The sequence below is a fragment of the Siniperca chuatsi genome, linkage group LG19, assembly GCF_020085105.1.
Source record: "Siniperca chuatsi isolate FFG_IHB_CAS linkage group LG19, ASM2008510v1, whole genome shotgun sequence".
In the NCBI taxonomy this organism is placed as follows: domain Eukaryota; kingdom Metazoa; phylum Chordata; class Actinopteri; order Centrarchiformes; family Sinipercidae; genus Siniperca; species Siniperca chuatsi.
Window position 1 is genome coordinate 16,862,764 of NC_058060.1, and position 22,494 is coordinate 16,885,257.

The 22,494-nt window shown below is 39.6% G+C and overlaps 2 protein-coding genes across 3 annotated transcripts in view; one reads left to right on the forward strand and one right to left on the reverse strand.

Annotated features, from left to right (window-relative positions):
• The window catches only part of LOC122866537 (sodium/hydrogen exchanger 9-like), a 60,143-nt gene extending 43,019 nt beyond the window's left edge, over positions 1-17,124 (forward strand). For both annotated transcript variants that reach the window (XM_044176293.1, XM_044176294.1), the window contains exons 13-16: positions 7,690-7,735; positions 9,508-9,563; positions 15,522-15,627; positions 15,724-17,124. In XM_044176293.1, the coding sequence (XP_044032228.1) occupies positions 7,690-7,735; positions 9,508-9,563; positions 15,522-15,627; positions 15,724-15,894 (379 nt within the window). In that variant the 3' untranslated portion in view covers positions 15,895-17,124. The remainder of the gene's footprint in view (positions 1-7,689; positions 7,736-9,507; positions 9,564-15,521; positions 15,628-15,723) is intronic.
• On the reverse strand, positions 14,821-21,414 carry chst2b (carbohydrate (N-acetylglucosamine-6-O) sulfotransferase 2b). The gene has a single exon (XM_044176295.1). The coding sequence runs from the start codon at positions 20,545-20,547 to the stop codon at positions 19,150-19,152; it is 1,398 nt and encodes a 465-aa protein (XP_044032230.1). The 5' UTR covers positions 20,548-21,414; the 3' UTR covers positions 14,821-19,149.
• Between the last annotated feature and the right edge of the window lie 1,080 nt (positions 21,415-22,494).

A 22,494-nucleotide genomic window follows, 5' to 3' on the forward strand; every position in this document is an offset into this window, starting at 1 on the left:
GTATTATTGAAATTTTTTTTCTTGTTGTTTTTCAATTAATCTTATCATATATGTAGCACAGTAAGAGCCTAATACTGTAATGATATGATACAAGGGAAAACAAATCAGTGGAAGAAGGTAGCAAAGTATAGGTCTATTTAGTACCTAGTTAATCTCAAGTAATGTGCCTACAATACTGAGACAAATTATTGGAAATAAGTAATTCCTTTTTGTTTCCTTTTTATTCTTACTCCCTACATTGCCATAAGAAATATTGTACTTTTTTCTCCGCTACATCTCTCTGATGGCTGATGGCTGTAGTTGTTTTTTTTTTTTTTTACCTGGCTATAGTTTAACAGTGACGTAGTTAGATCAAAGACCACCTTGATCCACCAACAATAAAGGAATAGGTCGTTATGGGAAGTACACTTATTCGGTTTCTTGCCGAGAGTTAGATGAGAAGATTGATATAACTCTCATATCTGTCTGTTAAATATGAAGCTATAGCCAGCAGCCGCTTAGCTTAGCATAAAAGACTAGAAATGGTTATACAGCTTGCCTGGCTCTTTTTACACTTTGGTTTTTGTACAACAAACAAACAAGATATAATGTGTGAATTAAGACTCACTGCAGCATTGGTGATCAATAAATTGATAAACTAAACATTTACTTTAATTTAGAATTCAGAGCCTTTACTTTTGATTAAATGCTTATACTGCTGTATTATCACTTTTACGAAAGAAAGAATCGAATACATTTAAATAAGTTGTATTATCACGCAAGTGCATTTCAACATAGGGAAAATGCCAATGTGATGATTGTTACTGGGTTTGTGAGAAATTGGCCTCAAGTCATGACTAGCAGCGATTTTCAAGTTGGCATTACATAGTATGCATAGAATTATTTCTGGCTATTATTATTCTGTGGCTCAGATTAAACAATAGAAAGGATAACATGATATTTGGACATCTGTTGAGTGGGTGATCATTCATCAGTGTGCAATATGGCAGAACATTTTTAAAGTTTTGCCTGGTTAGATGAGATATCTACCAAAGGATATTATCTCTTAGATAATGAACAGTGCTCTTATGTAAATGCTTTGCACAGCCCACTGCAACATGAACAGATGAATGCTTGACTAATATCACTGATACACATGAATGTGATATGCATACACACACTCATGTACAAACACACGCACACTACTCTGCCAATTTTATTTTTACACCAGCTCAAGTGATGTGAAATTTAGGTTAAAGCTGCAGAGTGAGTGGGATTCTCACTCTAGGTTTCAGTAGATTGACCTAAATACTGTAGTCAAAGACTTTGCCATATATGGATTATTATTTTGTAACACTGCAGTAATAGGAATGGAAGCTTATGTTGTATTGTTCTTTGTTTTATCTCCTCATCCACTGCAGAGTCGTAACACTGAGAGATGCACAGCTCAGCACACCTCAATGATATGCAGTTATGTCTCTTGTAAAGTTTGGCACTGTGACCTAAAATTTATATCCGGTATAAATATGGGATGGTAACAATATATTCACACAGTGTATATTTTAATTTGTATAAGATTCTGGGATAGTAATTAGAATTTGCCTGCAGTTAAAAGTATTATCAGTTAACTATTAAAATATTTAATATAGGTTGTGGAGGCAAAGTTTGATACATGTCACACTGTGTGTGTGTAGGGGGGGACATAAATTTGTTTACACAGTCACATTGTGGGGACTCGCCTTCCTTATGGGGACAAAATGCAAGTCCCCATAACATAAATCATTAAATTGTAGGGTGAAGACTTAGTTTAAGGTTAGGGAATGATTGTAAGTCAATATAACGTCCCCGAAAGTAATGGAAACACGACTGTGCAGTGCATCTTCAAGATTTGTTTTGGTGAAATGCTCAGTGACTTTGATTGACAGCTCTTTTAATATATAGACTAACAGTTCATTTATATGAACATCAAAAAATTACAGATTGTTCCTTTAAAGTCATATCCCCAACCATTTGGATGAAGGCCATGTCTTTACTTTAATACACAGTTCTAGATTTTATAAAGTCCTACAGTGGTTTTTGTTTTTGTAATCTTTCAGTCAATACACTGAGATCTTACAGTCAGTGTCTGAGTCACTGCAGGCATTGAAGTCTGCATCGTGGTTTGTTTGTTTTTTTACATGACTGCTGGTAAAGTTGGGGCTTATTTTTTTCATATTTTTTCTTACGGGTAGCTTGTGAATTTCACCAAGGGATTAATAAAGTCCTATCTTTATCTATGATAATACATCATGATTGATTTGTTGATTATATTTTGTATTAATAATCAGAATCTGCCAAGTTAACTAGTAACCTGACGTATCAGATAAATGTAGTGGAGTAAAAAGTACAATATTTCCCTCTGAATTGTAGTAGAGTAGAAGTATAAAGTAGCAGAAAATGGAAATACCCAAGTGAAGTATGAGTACCTCAAAACTTTACTTAAGTACAGTACTTGAGTAAATGTTACTGTCTACCACTGTATATACTGTATGTGTGTTTTGCATGGTGTTCATATCGATGCTGGTTCCAAATTCAGATCTCTGTTTGGAGGAGTGTATGCTGTCAAATATGGAATCCGTGTGAATCCCTGGTGAGAAGAACAGCCAAATGGGATTTGCAAACAGGAAACTGGAAGGATGACTTACAGCTTTCCTCTTGTCCAAACTCACAGTATAGAGCAAACACAGTCCCTGTGAGACTCTGACTCCCTTTGTCTCCCGTCTCTATCTCTCTGTGCTCGCTCATGTATTTCTCTCTCATCCTCTCCCTCTCTCAGCAAGTGGAGGAAATAGCACAGAGTGAGCACAGCAGAAGGAGGCGTGTTGTAACTTAATTTACCCTGCCTTTTGAGTATATGCTACTTGAGTATTTGAACTCAAGAAGAAGAAACTCATCCGAATGTTTATTAACTTGTGCTGTTAATCACATCCAGTGGAGATTTTATCCTCCCAAGGAAACGATTGCGAGGAAAATGTTTTGCCTACATGTAAACATGGTTAACTGCTACCTGTAGACTGCTTCCAAGTTAAGAAGATATATTATAAATAAGCCGCATGTGCAAAGTAGTTTCTGTGATGTTGTGATGCCTTCTCTTGAGGCCTCGTTTACAGTGTGCCTGCAGCACAGCTTTATCAGCCCACTATTGTCTGATAACGACACTACAGAGACACAGCCACACATGAATGTGCACACACACATACTGCATCACTGCTCAAGGCCAAGTTATTTTGCTCGTCCTTCTTTTCTATGAGGCATAGTGGAAATATTAGCTTGTAAAGAGGTGTTTATGGGTGTGCGTGGGTGCTTTTTGCATCCATCTTTGTGTATAATTTCTGCCTTTTCTGTACTTATAAATGTGTTGGATGAGATCTAGTAAAAAATCAGCTACTTTCTTTTACAGTTTTAAAAAAGCCCAAACACAGAAGCCTCATAATGTGTTCATATTAATAGCAACGTTCCCCAGAAGCCTTGGATGAGTCGTCAGTGAAGGCCCATTGCAAAGCACTATGTCACCCTCGAATGTGTCCAGAGATATTTTAGTCACAGTGGAGCTTAGCACAAGACAGTTGAGATTGTATCAGCACATTAAGAGCCCACTAACAGAGAAGGAAGTCTTTGGTTTTGGAGGCTGCAAATCATTGTTAGGAAAGCAGCCACAACTCAATCTTCCAGTCTTGCCAGATTGCGGGAGATTGAGTTATTCCATTACTACTGGGGTGTGATTTCCCTGCAGAATGGGAAGCTCCACCTTATTTTGGGAGGTAACTATCGGCCATGGGAGGCTCGCATACGCCTGTGGAGACTCATTACAGAAGTATCTGTGACTCAGCTGTTGTCTAGGACCCTATTTCCTGCAGTAGATATAAATTCATACAAAGTTTACAGACTTTCCTCCTCCGTTGCACTTTCTTTCTACTCCCTGTGTGTGCCTCTGGCTGTCCACTCATTTGCAGATTTATTTCTGTGAACTCACAGTCGCAGAGTAGTTAGATTATTTCGGACTTGATTTGTCTTTATTGAATGTCAGTGTGTTGAAGATAAGGGTAACAGGGCACAGGGGTCACATCAATTTAAAAATGCGATACTATGAGAGCAGGCTGGCTGACAGCTAAATATTTTCCCCATGACATAAAGCAGACTGCATCCTACTCACAAACACCCCCCTGCCTCGTTATCTCTTTGTTCCTCTCGCATCGGTACTGAGAGAGACCGCCACTCTCTTCAATTCTCTTTTATGTCTTTCTCTCTCTCTTTCTCTGGCTGACCTGTCCTGTCCCCTAGTCAATCTTTCACTCACCAATTTACTCTCACATTCACCAGCAGCACCAACTCATTCTGTCACACTCAGGAAACTCAGGAAACTCATTCTCTTATTTTTGCTCATTCTCTTATTTTTGCTCTCCTCCCCCTGTTCTTTGTGCTCCACCCTCAGCTTGTGTTCCTTTCCTTGCTCTTTCCTCCACACCTTATCTGCCCTTTCTTCTTTTCTGTCAGCTTAGCTCAGTGTCAGAGCCTGTCGCCATGGAATGTATCCTGCCATTCTGAAGGCAATGCGTCATGTGCAGTGCCCGCCATTTGAGCCTGTCACAGCCACAAGACTTTGCACCACACCACAACAACTTGCCCCAGTGTAGACCCAGGAAGACCTTGCACAATAAAGACAGATTTCAAGCACCTTCTTTGCCCTCATTTGCAATTGCAGCACAAACCTTGGTTCCTCTTTCTACTGCTCTGACAAGAATAGACTTATATGGTGGGCAGATAAATAATAATAAAAAAGGGAAGTGGGGGGATGGTGGTGGGTTTACACATTAACATTAACATGTGTTTGGGTGATCTGATCACAAGTAGACAGCTCTAAGTACATCAGTTCACAACTTGCACTAGAGGCATCTCGAGTGACCACTTGTGATTTGCTCTCACTTCCCCGCTCTATATACAGATAAACACGAACACCATTTCTGTTTGCAAAGACCAAATGCATTGTTGTTTTTAACCTGAATTTGATAAATTTACTGTTAATCAGACCACAAATGAGACCAGAATTAGGTTGGAAAAACGATGAACACCACCAGAGTGGAGTGTTTCTGGGGGTCGGGCCTCACTAATTACTGTACAAAAACACAATGTTATAACTAGGCCTATTCACTGATTTTCGTGAAACTGGGTCATATTTTATGGAGAAAATATTTTTTGGTTTTCCCTCTGATGTCCTGTCCGGCTGCTCTGCCTCAACTCTTGGCAGGGGTGGAGCAGTGATTTTAAAGGTTTGGGGGTTCTAGGGGTGGGGGTGAACACCGCAAGCCCTGCCGCCTTCAGCATTAACGCAAGAACAAATTTAATGTACTACTATAAAGTTGAATGATTGTATCATAGATTGCAAGCTAGCTTTCTGTTTCCTTCTAAAGGAAAGACCAAGAAACCCCATGTCACTATAACTCCACTTACATGCCTACTTGACTTGAAAAAGGAGTCAATCGTCTTCTGCCTTTTCCTTTAGTGAATTTTCTTCATATCTTGCATAACAAAAACAACAATAAGAATTACTATTTCCATTGTATACAACATTATACTTTAGTTACTTTTCAGATTACAATTTTTTCATCCCCTACCTGTCCAGTGAATGAGGGAAAAACATGTATCTCCAAATTTGGTGATTCTGAATATGAATGTTTGTAAAACTAAGTGTTCCTTTATGGGTTGAGGAAATCCTTCTACCCAAATTAAATAAACTATTAAGCTAGAAAATGCATCGTCACAATGCTGAAAACAGGCTGTTTTTCTAAATGTATTAAAAGTTGACTTTTTAGAGATATGTGATTCTCACAGGACAGCAATGCTACACACCATGATGTATTGATGTAGACTACCCAACAGTATATAAAGTAGTTAAAATGAGCACAACCGTAAACATTTATAGCAGTAAAATGCAACTTACACAATAATGCAGCTATCATGATTTGGGGTTTGTGTTCTGTTTTTTCCTGTTTTATTTTGAATTAGTCTTGTTCCCTCAAGTGTCTTTTAGTTTTGCTTCCTGTCTTTGAGTGTTTTCACCTGTGTCTCGTTGTCTCCCTTACCTAAGTGTATTTAAGTCTGTGTGTTTCTTTGTTCAGTTGTCAGTTCGTCGTTGTATATCTGTCAAGCACCCTGGTTTCTTGTACCTGTGAGCGAGTTGGGTAAAAATGGAAGACAATGAGATGTTTGTTAGAAGAGAGAGGACAAAAGATTTTAAAGAACAGGAAAAATATTAGGTGAAAAAGAGAGAGACAAAGATGGATGGGTGTAGAGAGGAAATTGAAGGGAGACAGAAGCTGGGTGGATAAAATAGATGAAGATGCAGGGACAGATAGGGGAAAAATGAAAACAAACAACTGAAATAGCTCAATGATGGATGGTTTGTTGGAATAGGCCACAGCCAGTATCAAAATCTAATTAATTACCAAGCACAGTAATGTCCAAGATGTTGCTAGATTCTTGGTGTTAAGACTTTTACAGCACAGTCCTGAAACACAGTCCAAAATGGCCTCCATTCATACTGTATACAAAAATAATGACCAAACTGAAATGTGAGAACCAATAACAAGAGGATCAATGATCAGAGAGGGAGAAATTGAAACATTGTAAAGACAAACGCCGGAGATGGATTGTGGAAGGAAGGCAGCCAAAGCAAAAATCTGCACAACCTTAAGTAGTCACAGCACTCTAATGCTCTGATGATAATCTCTCTGTTGTGTTATTGAAGGAGCTCTTAGTGAAAGGCTTTGGCATCAGCACATTCAAAATGCGCACACACACACACACACACACACACACACACACACACACACACACACACACACACACACACTGATAGCGGTAGGCTATCTCAAAATGTCCTGAGCCTTGCAGCAGTAATGCTAGGCTATTAGAGTTAACTGCTGACCTGTAGGAACTAGCATCGACAGCCATCTCGTGCTCAGCATCCCTCTAAGCTCTGTGAGAAATTTTACACCCACAGTGTACTGAATGGAGTTTTTTCTGGCTACTGTATAACTGTAAACGATTTTGATTTTGGGTGACGTGTTGGGAAAATATATCAGAAATGATCATCATGTGATTTCAGAAAATGCTACAAAGTTATCATCACCTTTTAATTTCAGATTCAGGGTTAAATGTGGTGCGATAGTGCTGCAGTGTGGAGGTTCAGTACATGTGTAGATGTAGGGAATGCACACTGAGATAATGCCCTTGTTTCTCCAATGAAGCAGCTCACTAGGCTGTCACTGGCAGGTGCTGAGTCACTTTATTTCAATTCAGAGCGAGCAAGCAGCCAGTCGGCCTCTCCTCTCAGCCCTGCTGCTCAAGCACGCCTGCAGCAAAGTGGGGCCACACTTCGACAGGGTAATAATCGCAGCCACGCAGCCACGCTGTTTGTCATTTATCAAAGGTTTACCCGGCTGACATTTTCTTGGTGTGAAGATGAGGCTGATTTTGACGAAACAGTTTGAAAGGTCATGTTCAGACTGAGCCGAGTTCCATGCTGACTTTCACTTTCATTGTTAAGTCACATGTGGCGCTAGACTGACTGTTTGAACAGGTATAGCTTCACATCAATCATTTAAACCCTTGGGATTTGTCATTTTATTGTTGTGAGTGAGGGTTTGACTGTACTTTTTTCCTTCTCTATAGAGTGGGGGTGGATGCTGATGAAAATCCAGATGAACTTTCTTTAGAGGTAAAAACACCTTATTGTCATTACTCAGTAATCCATATTTTATCTGCTCTGTTTATTGCCACAGTCTTTGCCCTTTCTGGTATTGAAATGTATTTAAACTGCAGTGCCACAACTTTGTTCAGTTTTTGCTTTCTCCTGCCTTCTAAGTCTTACAAAAAAGCCATAGACCTAATACCCAAGAGGGCATTGTTTACTATCATTGCATGTGCTTTGCTGGCTCCATTTAGCTGTACTTCATAGCTACTGTAAAGGTATTGCTCATCAGTCCCATTTCGAATCTTGAGCATTAGTACATTACTACATATTGGTATGTTACAGGTAGTTAAAAGTTGTTTTTGTGTGCTTTAATACACTTCAACTATTAACATCATTGCAAACAGTAGTCCTAGTGATCTACCTAGAGTTTTATATGATTCGGTTTAGGTATTCAGGCGATCCATTTTTCATGAAAAGCCCCTGCCAGTATACATTAAACTTTAAAAATTAGGATCTAATTTCCAAAGTATGGAGAGAAAAATGACAGATGCCAGCAGGAAACAGCTCACAAGGCTTAAAACAATGCCATTGTCACTACTGAATATCTTTATAGATGGCCAAAAAATTAGAATTAGAAAAAGACACTACACAGCTTAATTTGCTTTCCAGATGTCTTTAGCAGGTGGAAGCCCAACAGCTTCTATTTCACTTATTCACAATTCTTGAAATAAGTTGTACTGTTTTTATACAAAGTGATTTCTACATATGTATGGAGTACATTGTGCTGTAAGCTATGTTTTCTGCTTAGTTGCCAACATTACAGCTCTCCCCGCTGGAGGGAACAGAACAAAGTGAGAGAGCAGCAATCACATTCGAAGACAATGAAACTTAATTTGCTTAAGAGCTATTTTTAATCACTAGTAAAAGTGCTCCGGTCTGTACTGCGTCACATTCTGAGTCTGTACATGTTTGACAACTGGTATAGGGTATTGGTAGAGTTTTTTTGCCCACACATTACAATATGTAGCATTTATACTCATACTGTACATTTACAGGATTTACAGTATAACCTGCTATCCTCTCTCACTGACACATAATATGCTTCTACCCTTTAATCTTGGCTCTGTTGTTTTATTTCATGACGTTAAATTGAAGCAGAGGTTCAAGAGGAGGAAATGCACTTTTGCTTCCTGCTAAATGACTGCACATTCTCACCAGCACACAGGCCTTCTGAGTGTGCCTTTTTTGTTGTGCAGGCACGTCCACCCACACACACCCCTCCCACCCTACCATCACTGCTTCCCAGCAGCACTCCGTCCCCTCTCTCTTTCATCTTCTTATTTGACCTGACTCTTATCTGCACACTGTGAATGGGACAAGGTCTAGGCAGCTCCCTGGCATTATGAGGCCAGAGGGGCCGACAGAATAGGCAGCGTGGCAGGTAGGGCTGCAGGAGGATCCCAGTGGAGAGGTGAGGCCGAGCTCCAGGGCTCTTTCTTATGGAAATGGATAAATGTAACCATGCCCAGAGTGAGATTCTGCACAGGGTCCACTGGGGGCGTGTTCTTACTGTAGCAGGAAGAGATCTCTGGGGACTTAGCAGTTTTTGAGAACAGGATTTTCCTCCATAAGCACAAGGCCTGAGGTCCCACTTGTAAAAGCGGAGGTCATTGGATATGGCCCCGCTGACCATCCATGGGTGCAGGTTTCCAGCATTTCCATCAGGCAGCGTATATAGCCACCGCAGAGGGTCTTTGTGTGTCGATGAGTAACAGTGGTTCTCTCATGGCCTACAGGTTGCTACAGGGAGGCCAGACACAACACAGGGCCTGTGGCACCGCCTGGACTACAAGTATCCTTTCACTGCTTTCTTCTCCAAAGCACTCTCACATCTGCTCACATTCACAATGGTTAATGCGCTGGTCTGTGGGGTAGTATTATACAGTGAGTGCAATGCAAGGGAAAATAGCAGAGTGCTTCATTTCAGGGAATGTGAAGAAAGACCCTTATGTACTGTGATGGCATAACAAAGTTCAAACTACTTCAGGTGGGTGGTCTGCACCTATACAGTAAACATGTCAGTGTGCCGGTATGTCTGCATGTGTGCAGTGGTATCAAAACAACATGTATACATATGCTCATATTAGTTTTCCTAATATGAAAAATGTATTAGAATGCATCTATGTATGCATATTAAAGGAATATTTTGATATTTTGGAAAACCGTTTCCAAAATTAGACATGAAAACAGCTTTCAGATGTTTCCAAAATGTCCGAAGATAAAATCCACCTACCGAAACAAGTTCACTAATTAAGTTGTTATATTTCGTTTGTTTAATCCATACAAAATCAAAGTGCATAAATAACAAGTTGTGGTTTTACAACTTGGTTTTGTTAGCTTTGGACAGAGCCAGGCTAGCTGTTTCCCCTGTTACCAGTCTTTATGCTAAGCTAAGCTAACAAGCTGCTAGCTGTAACCTTACTGTATGTTTACTGTACAGACATGAAAATAGTATCGATCTTTTCATCTAACTCTCGACAAGAACGTGAATAAGTGTATTTCCCAGAATGTTAAACTATTGCATTAATGTATTTGCTGTTGACTACAGGGTGAACTGGATTCCTGTACGAAGAGAATGTAGTTAAATTAAAAAATCATTTGGCAGTAAGAAAACGGTCCTGTCCTCTGCAGTGGAATTTCATGAGGACTGCATTAAGTTTAAGCTAATCTAATTTTACCACTTAATGGCCTCATGACCTGGCTCGATGCTCGGTAAGGAGCACATCATTTTACTTTTTGGACTCCACTGCAAAACAATGACATGCAGGTATGCTAGTGCATTCATAGAGTATTCATTTAATGCATGAGTGTGTTAATGTTAATATTAGATTTTTTTTAGAGAAGTGCATTTAAAGTGAATAACAGTTAGGGGAAATATATGATCGGACAATGTTGGTAAACCATTAACCGCTGACTGTGGATTGGAAAAGCTCCAAAGCTTCCTCATTAGGAAAGTAGAGCTCTGTTTATGGAAAACAAAGAGTCAACCGCTTTTCCTCCTAGATAATCTTCATAGGTGTAGCTGTTTACAACAGTGTCATGTTTTGCATTTTATGGTGTTGCAAGATGAATATAGCATACACAATTAAATGACTGTCAAAACCTTTTATAAATGTATCAACAATGGAAAAAATAAATCTCACTTTTCAACTGAAGTAATTAGTTACTCGAGACAACTTTGGCAGCGATGACAGCCTTAGGTTTTTGGTTATGTCTGTATTTGCACTGCCCCACTAGATTTGGAGATTTTTTCAGATTGTTCCTTGCATGTCATCTTGATCTCAATCAAATTGAATAGGGAGCATCTGTGAACAACTATGTCAAGTAATTCTAAGGTATTTAAAAGGATATTTTCATATATCGTTGATTTGCTCTAATGTCTAACATTCTGAAATATTCTGTGAGAAGTGCCTCTTCAGTGTTCCTTTGTGTCCTCACAAGTCTCCATGTCCCTGCTGCCGAAAAGCCTCCTCACAACATACTGCCGCCACCACCATTTTTCACAGAATGGTGTTAGATGAATAAATAAACTCTGCCAAGTTTCCACCAACATTGTGCTTCACATTACAACTGAATAGATTTAAACTCATCTTGGAAAATCATTGCAAAGGGGTTAATACATTTTTTGCTTTACTTTTGATTTATTTGAAAAAAAAACAACACTAATGGATTACATTAGGTATTGTGTAAAGATTAATGACAAAGTTTCTAATCAAACCCATTTTCAGTTCAGGCTGTTAATCCACAAAATGCAAAAAAGTGTTAATGTTGTTGAATACCTTGTGACATCCTGCATTACACAGAACTGCATATGACTCAATGTCCTTCCCAATGTCCTTTGTTTTACATTACATTGTTTGTTGTGTCTTGCAGCTTCTAAGAGCATTGACTTAGACACTGTTTTTCTCAGAACCGGTTGTGCTAGTTGTCACAATTACTGCCTAAAAGACATAAAGGAACTTTTATTCTTTGCAGATATATATTCTTAATTAAATGTTCAATACAGTTTTGAACTGGTGAAGGTTTTTTTTTCAGTCAATATTTGATGGAATTTCAAAAGTGGCCAGCAGAAGTTAATGTGACACAGAATTATACACACTAAACAACAGTCTAGACAGGAAAATTAGCATACTTTGTAAGATAACTTAGTACTAGTCATGTAAGAAGCAGATTCTTCTTGACATTTGGAAAATACAAATTTGCTTTGCTCAGAGTTAGATGAGAAGATTGATACCACTCTCACGTTTGTACAGTAAATATGAAGCTACAGCCAGCAGCCAGTTACCTTAGCTTAGCATAAAGGCTGAAAACAGGGAAAACTAGCTAGCCTGAAGGTAATAGAATCCACCTACCAGCACCTCTAAAGCTCACTAATTAACATGTTATATCTTGTTTATTTAATTCTTACAAAAACCAAAATGGATAAACAAGTATTACTGCAGCATATTATGCAGATGCTTTGATATGGACCAGGTGACGGGAGCCTCGGCCTGGATCCTGCTGCCAGGTAATTGAGCTTCAACTTGGCTTGCTGGTGTCTCATCTAAGGCATACTGTACTGCTGGTTCCTTAAATGTTTCCTTGTCAGCCTGGCTTTAAGGCTCATTAAGACAAACGTTTTACTCTTAAGTACAGAATTTGATGGACATCAAAGCCTGTTTGATCTTTCCTGCTGAAGTGGTTTGCAAACTGTGGTTTTAGGGCTGGCAACCAATGTTTTTGTTTTGACTCTGGCATCCCAGAGGCCACCCGTGTTTAAGAGACCCAGGGTGGCTGTATTATATGGTCGGCTTGGTCTCTGTATAAGTATGTGGTGTGACATGGGAGTTAAATCTCTCTGTGTTACCTATATTTATGGTATTATATAATATACCACAGTAGCAAGGCATAAACAATACCATTCAAAAAGTAATGGTTAGAGGGAGGTGGCACCTGTGCATGTGCTCCTGACATTTTGTATTGCGTGGGAGAGACATGTAGAAGTAATCATTATGCAGAGTGTTGTATATGCATTATATTGTTGGATTTTTATAATTAACCTACAAGCAGCATTTTATTGTTGTAGCTGGTCAGAGTGAAGCTGATTTTACTGTATTTACTTTACATACTGTTGGGTAGTTTAATCTGTAATTATATTGATAAGATGATGTGAGTCGTATGTAAAATCTGAATCTGCAAAGTAACTAGTAACAGCAGCTATTAGATGTAGTTGGATAAAAAGTACAATATTTCACTTCCCCTATATATATATATATATATATATATATATATATATATATATATATATATATATATATATATATATGTATATATATATATATGTGTATATATATATATATGTATATATGTGTATATATATATATATATATATATATATATATATATATATATATATATGTATATGTATATGTATATATATATATGTATATATATATATATGTATATATTTATATGTATATGTATATATATATGTATATGTATATTTATATATATATATGTAGTACCATATAATGGAAGTACTCAAGTAATGTACAGATACCTCAAAACTTTACTGAAGTTACTTTCCTCCACTGATGAAAGGTCAGGAAAAGGTGATGTGTGGGACACGTAGGAATGGAATGAGCTTGCCGTGATGATAGCTGAAGCAGCAGTTGGACTTCTACCCCCACACAGCTACTCAGCACCTTTTCCCACACACATTCTCACACACACACAAACAACCTGACACCACTGTGGAGCAGAAAGCAGCTCTAGCAGTTATAATTACCATCGCTGTCTACTATTATGCCAGTGTAGAACAGGAGGACACCGTGCCGACAAGAAAACAGCTCACTCCTGCTGGTCCCAAGGAAGTCATTATTCCTCTTTTCTACCTCTTCATCCCCTGCCCTCTTTTCTCTCTTCTTCGTTTGTGACATTTATAAATAAATCCTGTTAGCTGGCAGAATGGTGCCCATAATTCCCACCACTTGCATATTGCTGATAACAGCACCAGAATGTAAGAATTGGTGCCAAATAACATATTAGATAATTTTTCCTCTTAGTTTTTTGTGCTTATGCCAGGGGATTGTGTACTTGTGTGCCACCTCTTAAGTCCCACATTATTCATTATAGACTCTGAGGTACAAAGGTTGCTTTCGTCCCAAAATTGGTGATTGGTGAAGTTTTCTTTTTTTCCAAGGCACAAGGAGAGCAAAGTATGAACATCTACAGAAGGGCAATTATGAATCAGAACTATTTTTACTGCTAAAAGCTAGAAAGTATGCTGCCATTTTTAAGGGTCTGTAATGGAGAGGTTACAAAATAAAGTGTATTACAAGATCGGCTGTCATCAAGCTACTGTATGCAGAAATATGGTATGAAAAGAGGTGTTAGAGGGTGTATAATATGTCATTGTTATTATCAAGTGACTACCTACCATATCGGGTGTTTGTTGATGTATCTGTATAGCATCTGGCGAAAACAGCCCTTTCTACTCCTGCTCTCAACAACTGATCAGAAATATGCTTGCCTGTACTACCTTTCATCAACACTTAAACACGTTTATAAACCTGTTCTTCCTTGCCTCAGATTTCAATCAAGTGCAAGACTGACCCATCATGCCTGAAACAAGATAACACCCCATTTGATACCTTTTTTCCCCTGTGAGTTGATTATTTTTATCACGATCAAGGCCTCTGCAGTACTGCTCTATAGAGCACCACCCTCCTGGAAAGTCTTTCTTTGTTGCATATTTTATTGTGCATGTGTATTAAATATACTAACAACTTAGCAATCTGGAACAAAAATAGCAAAATCACCTAAAGCTTGATTGACTAATTTCTAACTCTCTGCAGTATGTTATGTTGAAAATGGAAAACCACTGGCACATAATGACAGTAAGCTGACAATAAGGGGAATAGTATGCCTAATATACCTGCATAGATGTTTATCATTTTAACATTTCATTATGTGGATTCAGTGCAATGATGTCAGTGAAATCTGAAAATGGCTGTGTCATTGTTCAGGCTCTCACTGCGCTGTGCCTGGTGGAAGGGAGGCAGTCTCTGTTGTACTTTATATTTTTATTTTTTTCATGCATAAAAACAACTTAAAGACTGGTTGGAAACAAGAGTACTTGAGTGAGATGTTGACAGACGTGTATTATGGTGTGTATTAGCACATGCAGCGTGACAATGACTGGGATCTTTAAACAGAGAACTAGTGCTGACATCTGTACAGTATGTAAAAGCAAATGTAAAAGTTATAGTTCTCAAAATAAGAACTATAACTATGGGACATTTGCTTTTTTTCCCTCCTGTATAAAAATAGTGTGCATTTATGGATGCATGTATGACATGCTATTTTCCAGAGAAGAATGACTCACTTTAACCAAATCTTTCTAACATAGTCGCTGGCCTCTGATTTACCCTCCCACATCTAAAACAATAAACATCCCCCCAAACTCCTTTGGTCCCATCCATAATTAACATACTTAGCTGAGCAACTAAAGAGCTAAGATGCTACAGCTTGATCCTCTGAACCTTTATGAATCCTCTAAAATACGTCAGTAAAGCACTACAATTACTTATTTCCACATACGCACTAGTGAGATATACTTTGGTTCTGCTAAAATTATTACAATTATAACTCGGTGGCCTGAGGTCAGATTTGGAATAGGCAAAAGGCTAAAACCAAAAATTTTCCTCTCCCCTGTTTACTGTCATTGACACTTACATGCCTTTGCCACCATGCCTTAACAAGGTCGCAGATATCTAAAGCCACTGCTGACACATTGTGGCCCTCCGCTGACCGACTCACTGCCAAAGTGGTGTGGGCTATTTGCCAGAGTCTTCAGCAGCCCCCGTGTCCAGGATGTAAGACTTCCCTTGTGTTACTACATACGTGTATATATCTTCAGAAAATAGAAAGAAATTAAAATTATCAATTATCATTTGCTACATGCCATTCAGGATGAGGAACAGCTGTGTGAGACTGAACCAAATGACTCCACCTTCGATTTGGAGAAAACAGAGAACCAGCTTGTATCTATAGGAGGCGATTCTGGATCCGAGCACCAGGATGACCTGCTAGAAGGAGACCTGGGCCTTGGCATTGCTCCAGATGCTGCTAGGGAGGCCTGAAGATCCGAGAGTCACTTCTAACCCCAGTTTATCAGCCCCTGCTGCCCTGAGACTAAGGCCCTGCCTCCCACAATGAATGGGGTCACTGGCCAGGGCATCTGGGAGGAGCCGACCGGGAGTCAGAATTACAATGGCTCCCGAAAGGTCACCCCCCTTGTGCTGACATGCATGCAAAGATACACTCGCAGAGGGAGAAAAAAACAATTACAAAGGCCACTGCTCTCTCTGTTACTCTGTTGATGATTTTCTTGGCTTGTTTTGCTCCAGTTTCAAGGAATTTAATAGCTGAAATAGAATGATTAATCATTCATCATCACACAACAACAGGAAGCAGAAATTAATCTATGTGTGCACAGTGCACTTTTCACACAGCAAGCAAAATTATAATGTAACAGTTGTGGTGAAAATGCAAGTCACACATTAACTGCTATCGGAACAGCTTCATGCTACTTGGTTACTTAACCTCTTGGTTTCAAGCTTTAGGGAAAATTTCTCATGATCATCTACTGTGATTGAAAGCTATGGTGTCTCCCTAGAAAAAGTATTTTTGTGCCAACTTTGCTTTGCTCTTCCCCAACTCCTTATTAAACTTTTACAGCACTGATTTCTATTGCAATCCTTTTAACTCATTCAGAATGTATTCCACTGAATTTATTACCCCCTCATCTCCCTCCACGTCTTGCTCATCACTCTGCGACGGGCTAGAATACTTCCAAATGCTTAAGTTTATTAACAGCATTTGGAAAAGAGAGTATCAGCAAGTGAGACTTCTTTATGGATTGCACTTTGCTGCTTTCTGAGTGCATCATTATAAATCTCAGGGCCCCGTTCCCCTTGCATGAAGCAGGGTGTTGTGTACTGCACATCTGTGAAGGTTAGGCTTAGTGAATATGCAGACTGTTTCTCTCATATTAATAAAGCCATTGTCCTTGAAGTGAGGGCTTTCCATTTTATGTTGTGAATGCATGGGTGCATGTATGGAATGCTTGTCTCTTTCAGTCCTCAGATGGAGATGCTCAAGGTTTAGTTTTGTCCTTAAAGGAGGAGTTCTCCCAAAACAACAAACTTAAAAAAAATTTAAAAAATCTAATTCAAAGTACAATCTTGTTAGTTTTGGTGTGATTTGCAGCTGTCACCTGTACAATAGGTCACCCCAACACAACGCACTGTAATGCATGTGGTTGGTAATGCCCAAAGTAAGACATTAAAATTTGACATTTGAAAACTCAATAGCAATGCCTCTTTCTACATATGACATATCCTCCTGATGAACCACAAAACTTATTTTCAATGTTTTCATTTTTCAGCTACACATTGACGTACGCCCACCAGCTACAGCATCTATCTCTGTGCAGGAGGAAGAAACTTCTCTTACAGTCTTACAACTTTTCTGTGTAACCTTGATGCTGTCTGCTGAGCTTTACAAGTGTAATTTTTGGGCACTTTGAGCATCACGAACCAAATGTAACTGAGCTGTTTTACTGAAGTGAACTTTTAACTTCAGCACATCGGAGTAAGAGAAAAATCCGTTTTGTTGTGGTTTTCATGAAGTGCCCCTTTTAACTTTTATACTTTTAACTTTGTGTTTAAGTAGTGTAATTCCCTTTTTGAGCCATTTCTCTGAGATTTTTGAGGTTGCGTTGAAAATGAAGTACGCAGGTAACTGTAATAATTACTTCTACCAACTAATGAACATTTTCATGACGCATACTTAAAAAGGTACCCTGTGGAGTTTTTGACCACTAGTAAAGTTACAGAGCAATGTTTTTAGGCATGGGTCCCCGTTTGGTTTGTTCTCGTGCACAAGGATGCACATGCTTGCGGACAACGGGGTACACATTTCTGCCAATGGTTTCCACTGATCTACAGCTAGCGGTAAAGGACCAAGAAACACAACAATGCACTAGCAAAGGCAGGGACGATGAAGACTGCCAGGAAGTAAACATTGGTGTGCAGGTTTCAAAATTTGAAGAAAAATTTGCTTTGCAATTGTTTTATGAGGAAGGAAAGTCATTCAACACGTTAAATACATCTCAAAGATACATATAGTGCGTTTTGGTGAGAAACGCTGAATGTAAACAGAAACTTTGTTTACAAGAAAACTCCACAGGGCAGCTTTAAGTTACGTAGCAAATAGCAAAAATGTATGACATCATTCCAGCACAATGGTTCTCAAATGGTGAGGGAAGGCACAGTGGTGCATAAGATTTGCCTTGAAACAAAAATATTACTAAACCTATATGTAATTCAAAATACATATTAATAGCATATCGTTTTTTGTTATTACAATATTGATTAAATCCAGTTGCTCATTGTGTTGGGTTTTATTTTATATTTATTTTTAAGGGAACCTTGCCTCATGCACCAGGCTTTGAGAACCACTGGTCTAGTGCGTGTTTTTGATCATGATCTTTTACATGTACAGCAGTACGGGTTGGTCAACACAGATGCATAAACTGTCTTCTTAACTGTGAACTTTACTCAATGCAATATTCCCAGATCATGTGTTTTCATAAGAGCAAGCAATTGTAAACATTAGAAATGGTAGAACAGACTGCTTACACCGACACTGAGAGATAGATTTTCCAGCTCCAGAGCCATGACATTGTCCACAGTGCATGATATCACACACTGTGTCGTATCCTACAAGGATTTAGTGACAAAAGTCAAAACATCCTTTTTTATGTATCTAGAAATAGCACTACTGTTGTTCTGATGTAGCCTACTCATCACAACTCTACCTATGGCACATCAACAAACCAATTTATTGATTGTCTCTGACTGACCAGCTCCTACAAATAAACATTAGCAATTAGCTTTTTTAAAATCAGTTTTTTTGTTTTTCTTTCATCCACTATTTTCACTTTTACAGACAGTATGGAGACTAAAAAAACTGATTTTTTTTTATAAGGTTTTGAACATTCAAAAATAACCCCAAAACATCAACTTTGTGTCCTCATAACATGATACATGAATTATACAGTTGTTGTTCTTTTTCATTGTTGCAGCTTCACTGAGTCATTGTTCGTAGGCCTTGCGTTGACAAACACATCCAATATTCCAGTATAAAAAAGGTGTGGTCCTTTCAAATTTCACTGCAGTTCAACTGAGGGTAACATAATACATTCCAAAAGTGGCTAGCGGAGCTCCTTGAACAGTGATTTAAAGTAAAGCTTTAATTCCACAATAAGAGGAAACGGCACTCGATGCAAAATGAACATTAACTTAAAAAGGTCTTTGGTGGTGAGAACGTTTTCACAGTTTGGAGTGTGTCAGTAGTGATTTGCTCAAGTCCTTAGCCTCCCCGGCTGTTCTGACTCTTTCATACCCTAGAACAGACATGGCATGATGGCAGTAGTCCTCCACTTGTTTGATCTGTTGAATGCTGAGCACTGTTCTCCATGCACTAGCAGCTTGTGTGGCATTCCTGGACGAGACTATGAACGGCTTAGAGGATGAGCTGGAGCCGCTGGTCATGTTCAGCGCAAATGACTCAATGTCGTGGTTGGTGGTGAGGTTGGCAAAGTGGTAGATGTTCCGCAAGGTCTTCACTGGGTTCTCGACTAGGTCCTCGTACCGCACTGCCATGTACTTCCCCTTCAGCCAGCTGGGTGGGTTTAAGGCAGTCCTCAAAGTCCTGGAGGTGCGGTCACAGATCACCTCCATGGCTCCTATGGAGTGGTAGTCTGAGCCATCCTTCTTGTTGGCTTTGTGACCAGGATCCACAAAAGGTATCCGGCGAAGTTTAGGGTCTCTGCTGCGGACCACCTGTAAATTCTCCCTTATCAGGCCGTGTCTGGATTTGATCCTGGAGTTGGCCACTGCCCGCGGGTCTCTGACCAGGTGTATCACCTTCAAATCCAAGGATGGATCCTCCATGAGTGGGGCCAACACGTTAATGTCCAAAATGCGTACCCCTTTAATGACTATAGTATTATATTTGAGGCACTCCTCCTCTAACAGTCTAAGGCTTTGAGGGGGGCACTTTTTACACACCTTATCATCCACCATCCCCACCACCTCTTTTCTGTAGGCTGAGCAGAGGGGATAAGAGCACACCACTTTGTTAAGGGTGGCCCCGAATAGTCCCAGGGATGTAAAATTCTTGCCCCCGGGGCTGTTGTAAAGTTGGAAAACCGACAGATCACAGCGGTACAAGGAGCTAAGCATGTCCCTGGCTGCCCCCTGTAAAGACACTGCATCACCCGGGTACAGTTTCTGCCAGATGTGCCACATTGGCTCATACAAGAAGAACACTTCAGGATTTTGGTTAAAAAGCTCCCCGAAAAAGGACGAGCCTGACCTCCACGTGGTCAGAACATAGATAAGCTGTCTCTTTTTAGCCAGAGAGGGCCTGTACAGGAAGCGAATGTCAGATCTGCTCTGATAAGTGGTGCTCCTCATCTGATGGTTACACTGCTGTGGCTCTTTAGTCCATTTATAATTAGCCAAGTTAAGCATAGTGAGGACCAGCAGTAAGAAATAGGCCATAAATAACACAATCCTCTTCCTGCGGAGGACTTTCATCACGATCCCGGGCTGTGCTATTATCTTGGTATGATTCCTGTAGGTTTTGAGCTTCCTCCCAAAGCCAGCATCCTTCTCCCAAGGCGCTGTCAACTTCAGTGGTTGATGATATTGTTTGCCTCTCATCTGTACCCTCAGAATGGGTCTCACCACTGGACAAGGCTCCTTACATTGACTGTGCACCAATTCGCTCTGTAGGATGTATACAGCCTATACTGGGAATTGATACCCAGTTGAAAACAAGCTTATTAGGTAATATATTCACCACCAATTCGAAATCCACAACACGATATCCCGTTTTCACTGCACTGCGCAATGTTCTTCATGGGAACGACGAATGAGAGGAGCGTTTAAGTTGTCCGTAGCGAGCGTTGCAGTGATTCTGTGGGTGGCCCGTGTTCAAAACAAAAAGGAAGAAGCCTTCATCATTGTAACAGACGCCCTGTTTGTCCATGTTCAGCCGAGGCATCCCTGCGCAGTTATCATCTGATGCATCCTTGTAAATGCAGCCTGGTAAGATTCAGGCACCGCGACAATAAAACCGTCAGGATTTGGCGAGCCCGACTGGAGCTCATATCATTCTGTATCTGCCATAACGGAGCCGTGAACGGCCGGTATCCACAGTTACAGTGTTTAGTGAAAGATTCCCCTGTTCTTCCTGCTCCTCTACTCCAACTAATACAAACTGGACCGATTCAATCGGAATACAAGAAAAAAGACACGCCTACGGAGGGACTGTATTGGCCCACGTTGTGACGTCTTGCGTCAGCGAGCGGCGCCATTCGACGTGCTGCACATCAGTCTCGTTGCAGGCTCGATTCTGGCTCTCACAGATCACAGCAATGGTAGACTGTGGGAAATAATGCTGTTAGGTTTCAGAGTGGTGTACCTCACGATCTGCATCCTAACCATCCTCCACCCTCCACCCAGACCCACAGCTGTGTACTGTAAATACTACGTGCATGTGCTTACAGTATTTTGATGGTTCTCTTTACAAACGTCACAACCTCACCCATCCCTATTGTCATTAACTGCTCTTTTGTTTAAATGAATCTCTTTTTAAAGTTTCTCTTAAGAGTCCTGCCTTTACATTTCTGTTATGTATGTTTTCTTCATAGTGCATGACTATAGAGAATAATTAATATTTCAAATTAAATGTATTTGTTTTTCCCACTACAGCCTCAAGACAGTAGCCCAGATCTATAAGAAAAAAACCTCCCTACCCTAAAGGAGAAATCCTACTACCAATTAAAAGTAAAGTACCATTCGCACATTTGCAAAATATGTTCCAGGGACATTGTGCTAAAAGATTAAAATAAATAACTGAAAACAGAGTATAACAGTAGGTCTAAAGGTTTTTCATGGACTGAATTGGAAACAGTCAGCCAAAGTGACTGACACTCACTCAAGTGGAATCAGCTGAAATCTGACATGTGACAGCTGTTCCCCAGGAACTGACATGTCCTGGGAAGCTGTAAGGCCATGTGTTCGAACAGAGGAAACCACATGCTCTGCAGATTGAAAATCATCTTTCCTAAGAGGCTTGCCAGTTTGGGATTACAGCCCTGCACAACTGAATGGCACAAAAGATTGAGTGAAAGGGGTTGGGCCCTTTGACCCCTGTTGAGAAATCTCTGGGCCTGTAATATCCTGATTGTAATTTAGTGACTTTATGGAAATGTTTGGTGATTTTATTGTGACTTTATTGTACTTATTTTATCTTTTACCACCAAAATATTCTTTTGCTATTTAGCTGTAATATGTTTGTATATGATCCTCCAAAATTACAACAGTATAGCCTTTTGTTTTCCTAAGAAAATATCAGATATCTACTACAGATCAAGTAAAGCTGTGTGTACTGTAAGTGCTTTTGAAAAATCTTAGATATGGGCTGGATTACTCTTCATGCTCTGTAAAGTGTGCGGCGGTTGCTGATCTTTCTGTCCTATATCCTATATAAGTACCTAACTCATTTTGTAGTACTCATCCAATGCGGATGTTTACAATACAGAACCTTTGTGCAGACTGCCCTCTGCTGGAGCATAATGTTTCTAATCAAGACAAAGAAGCAGC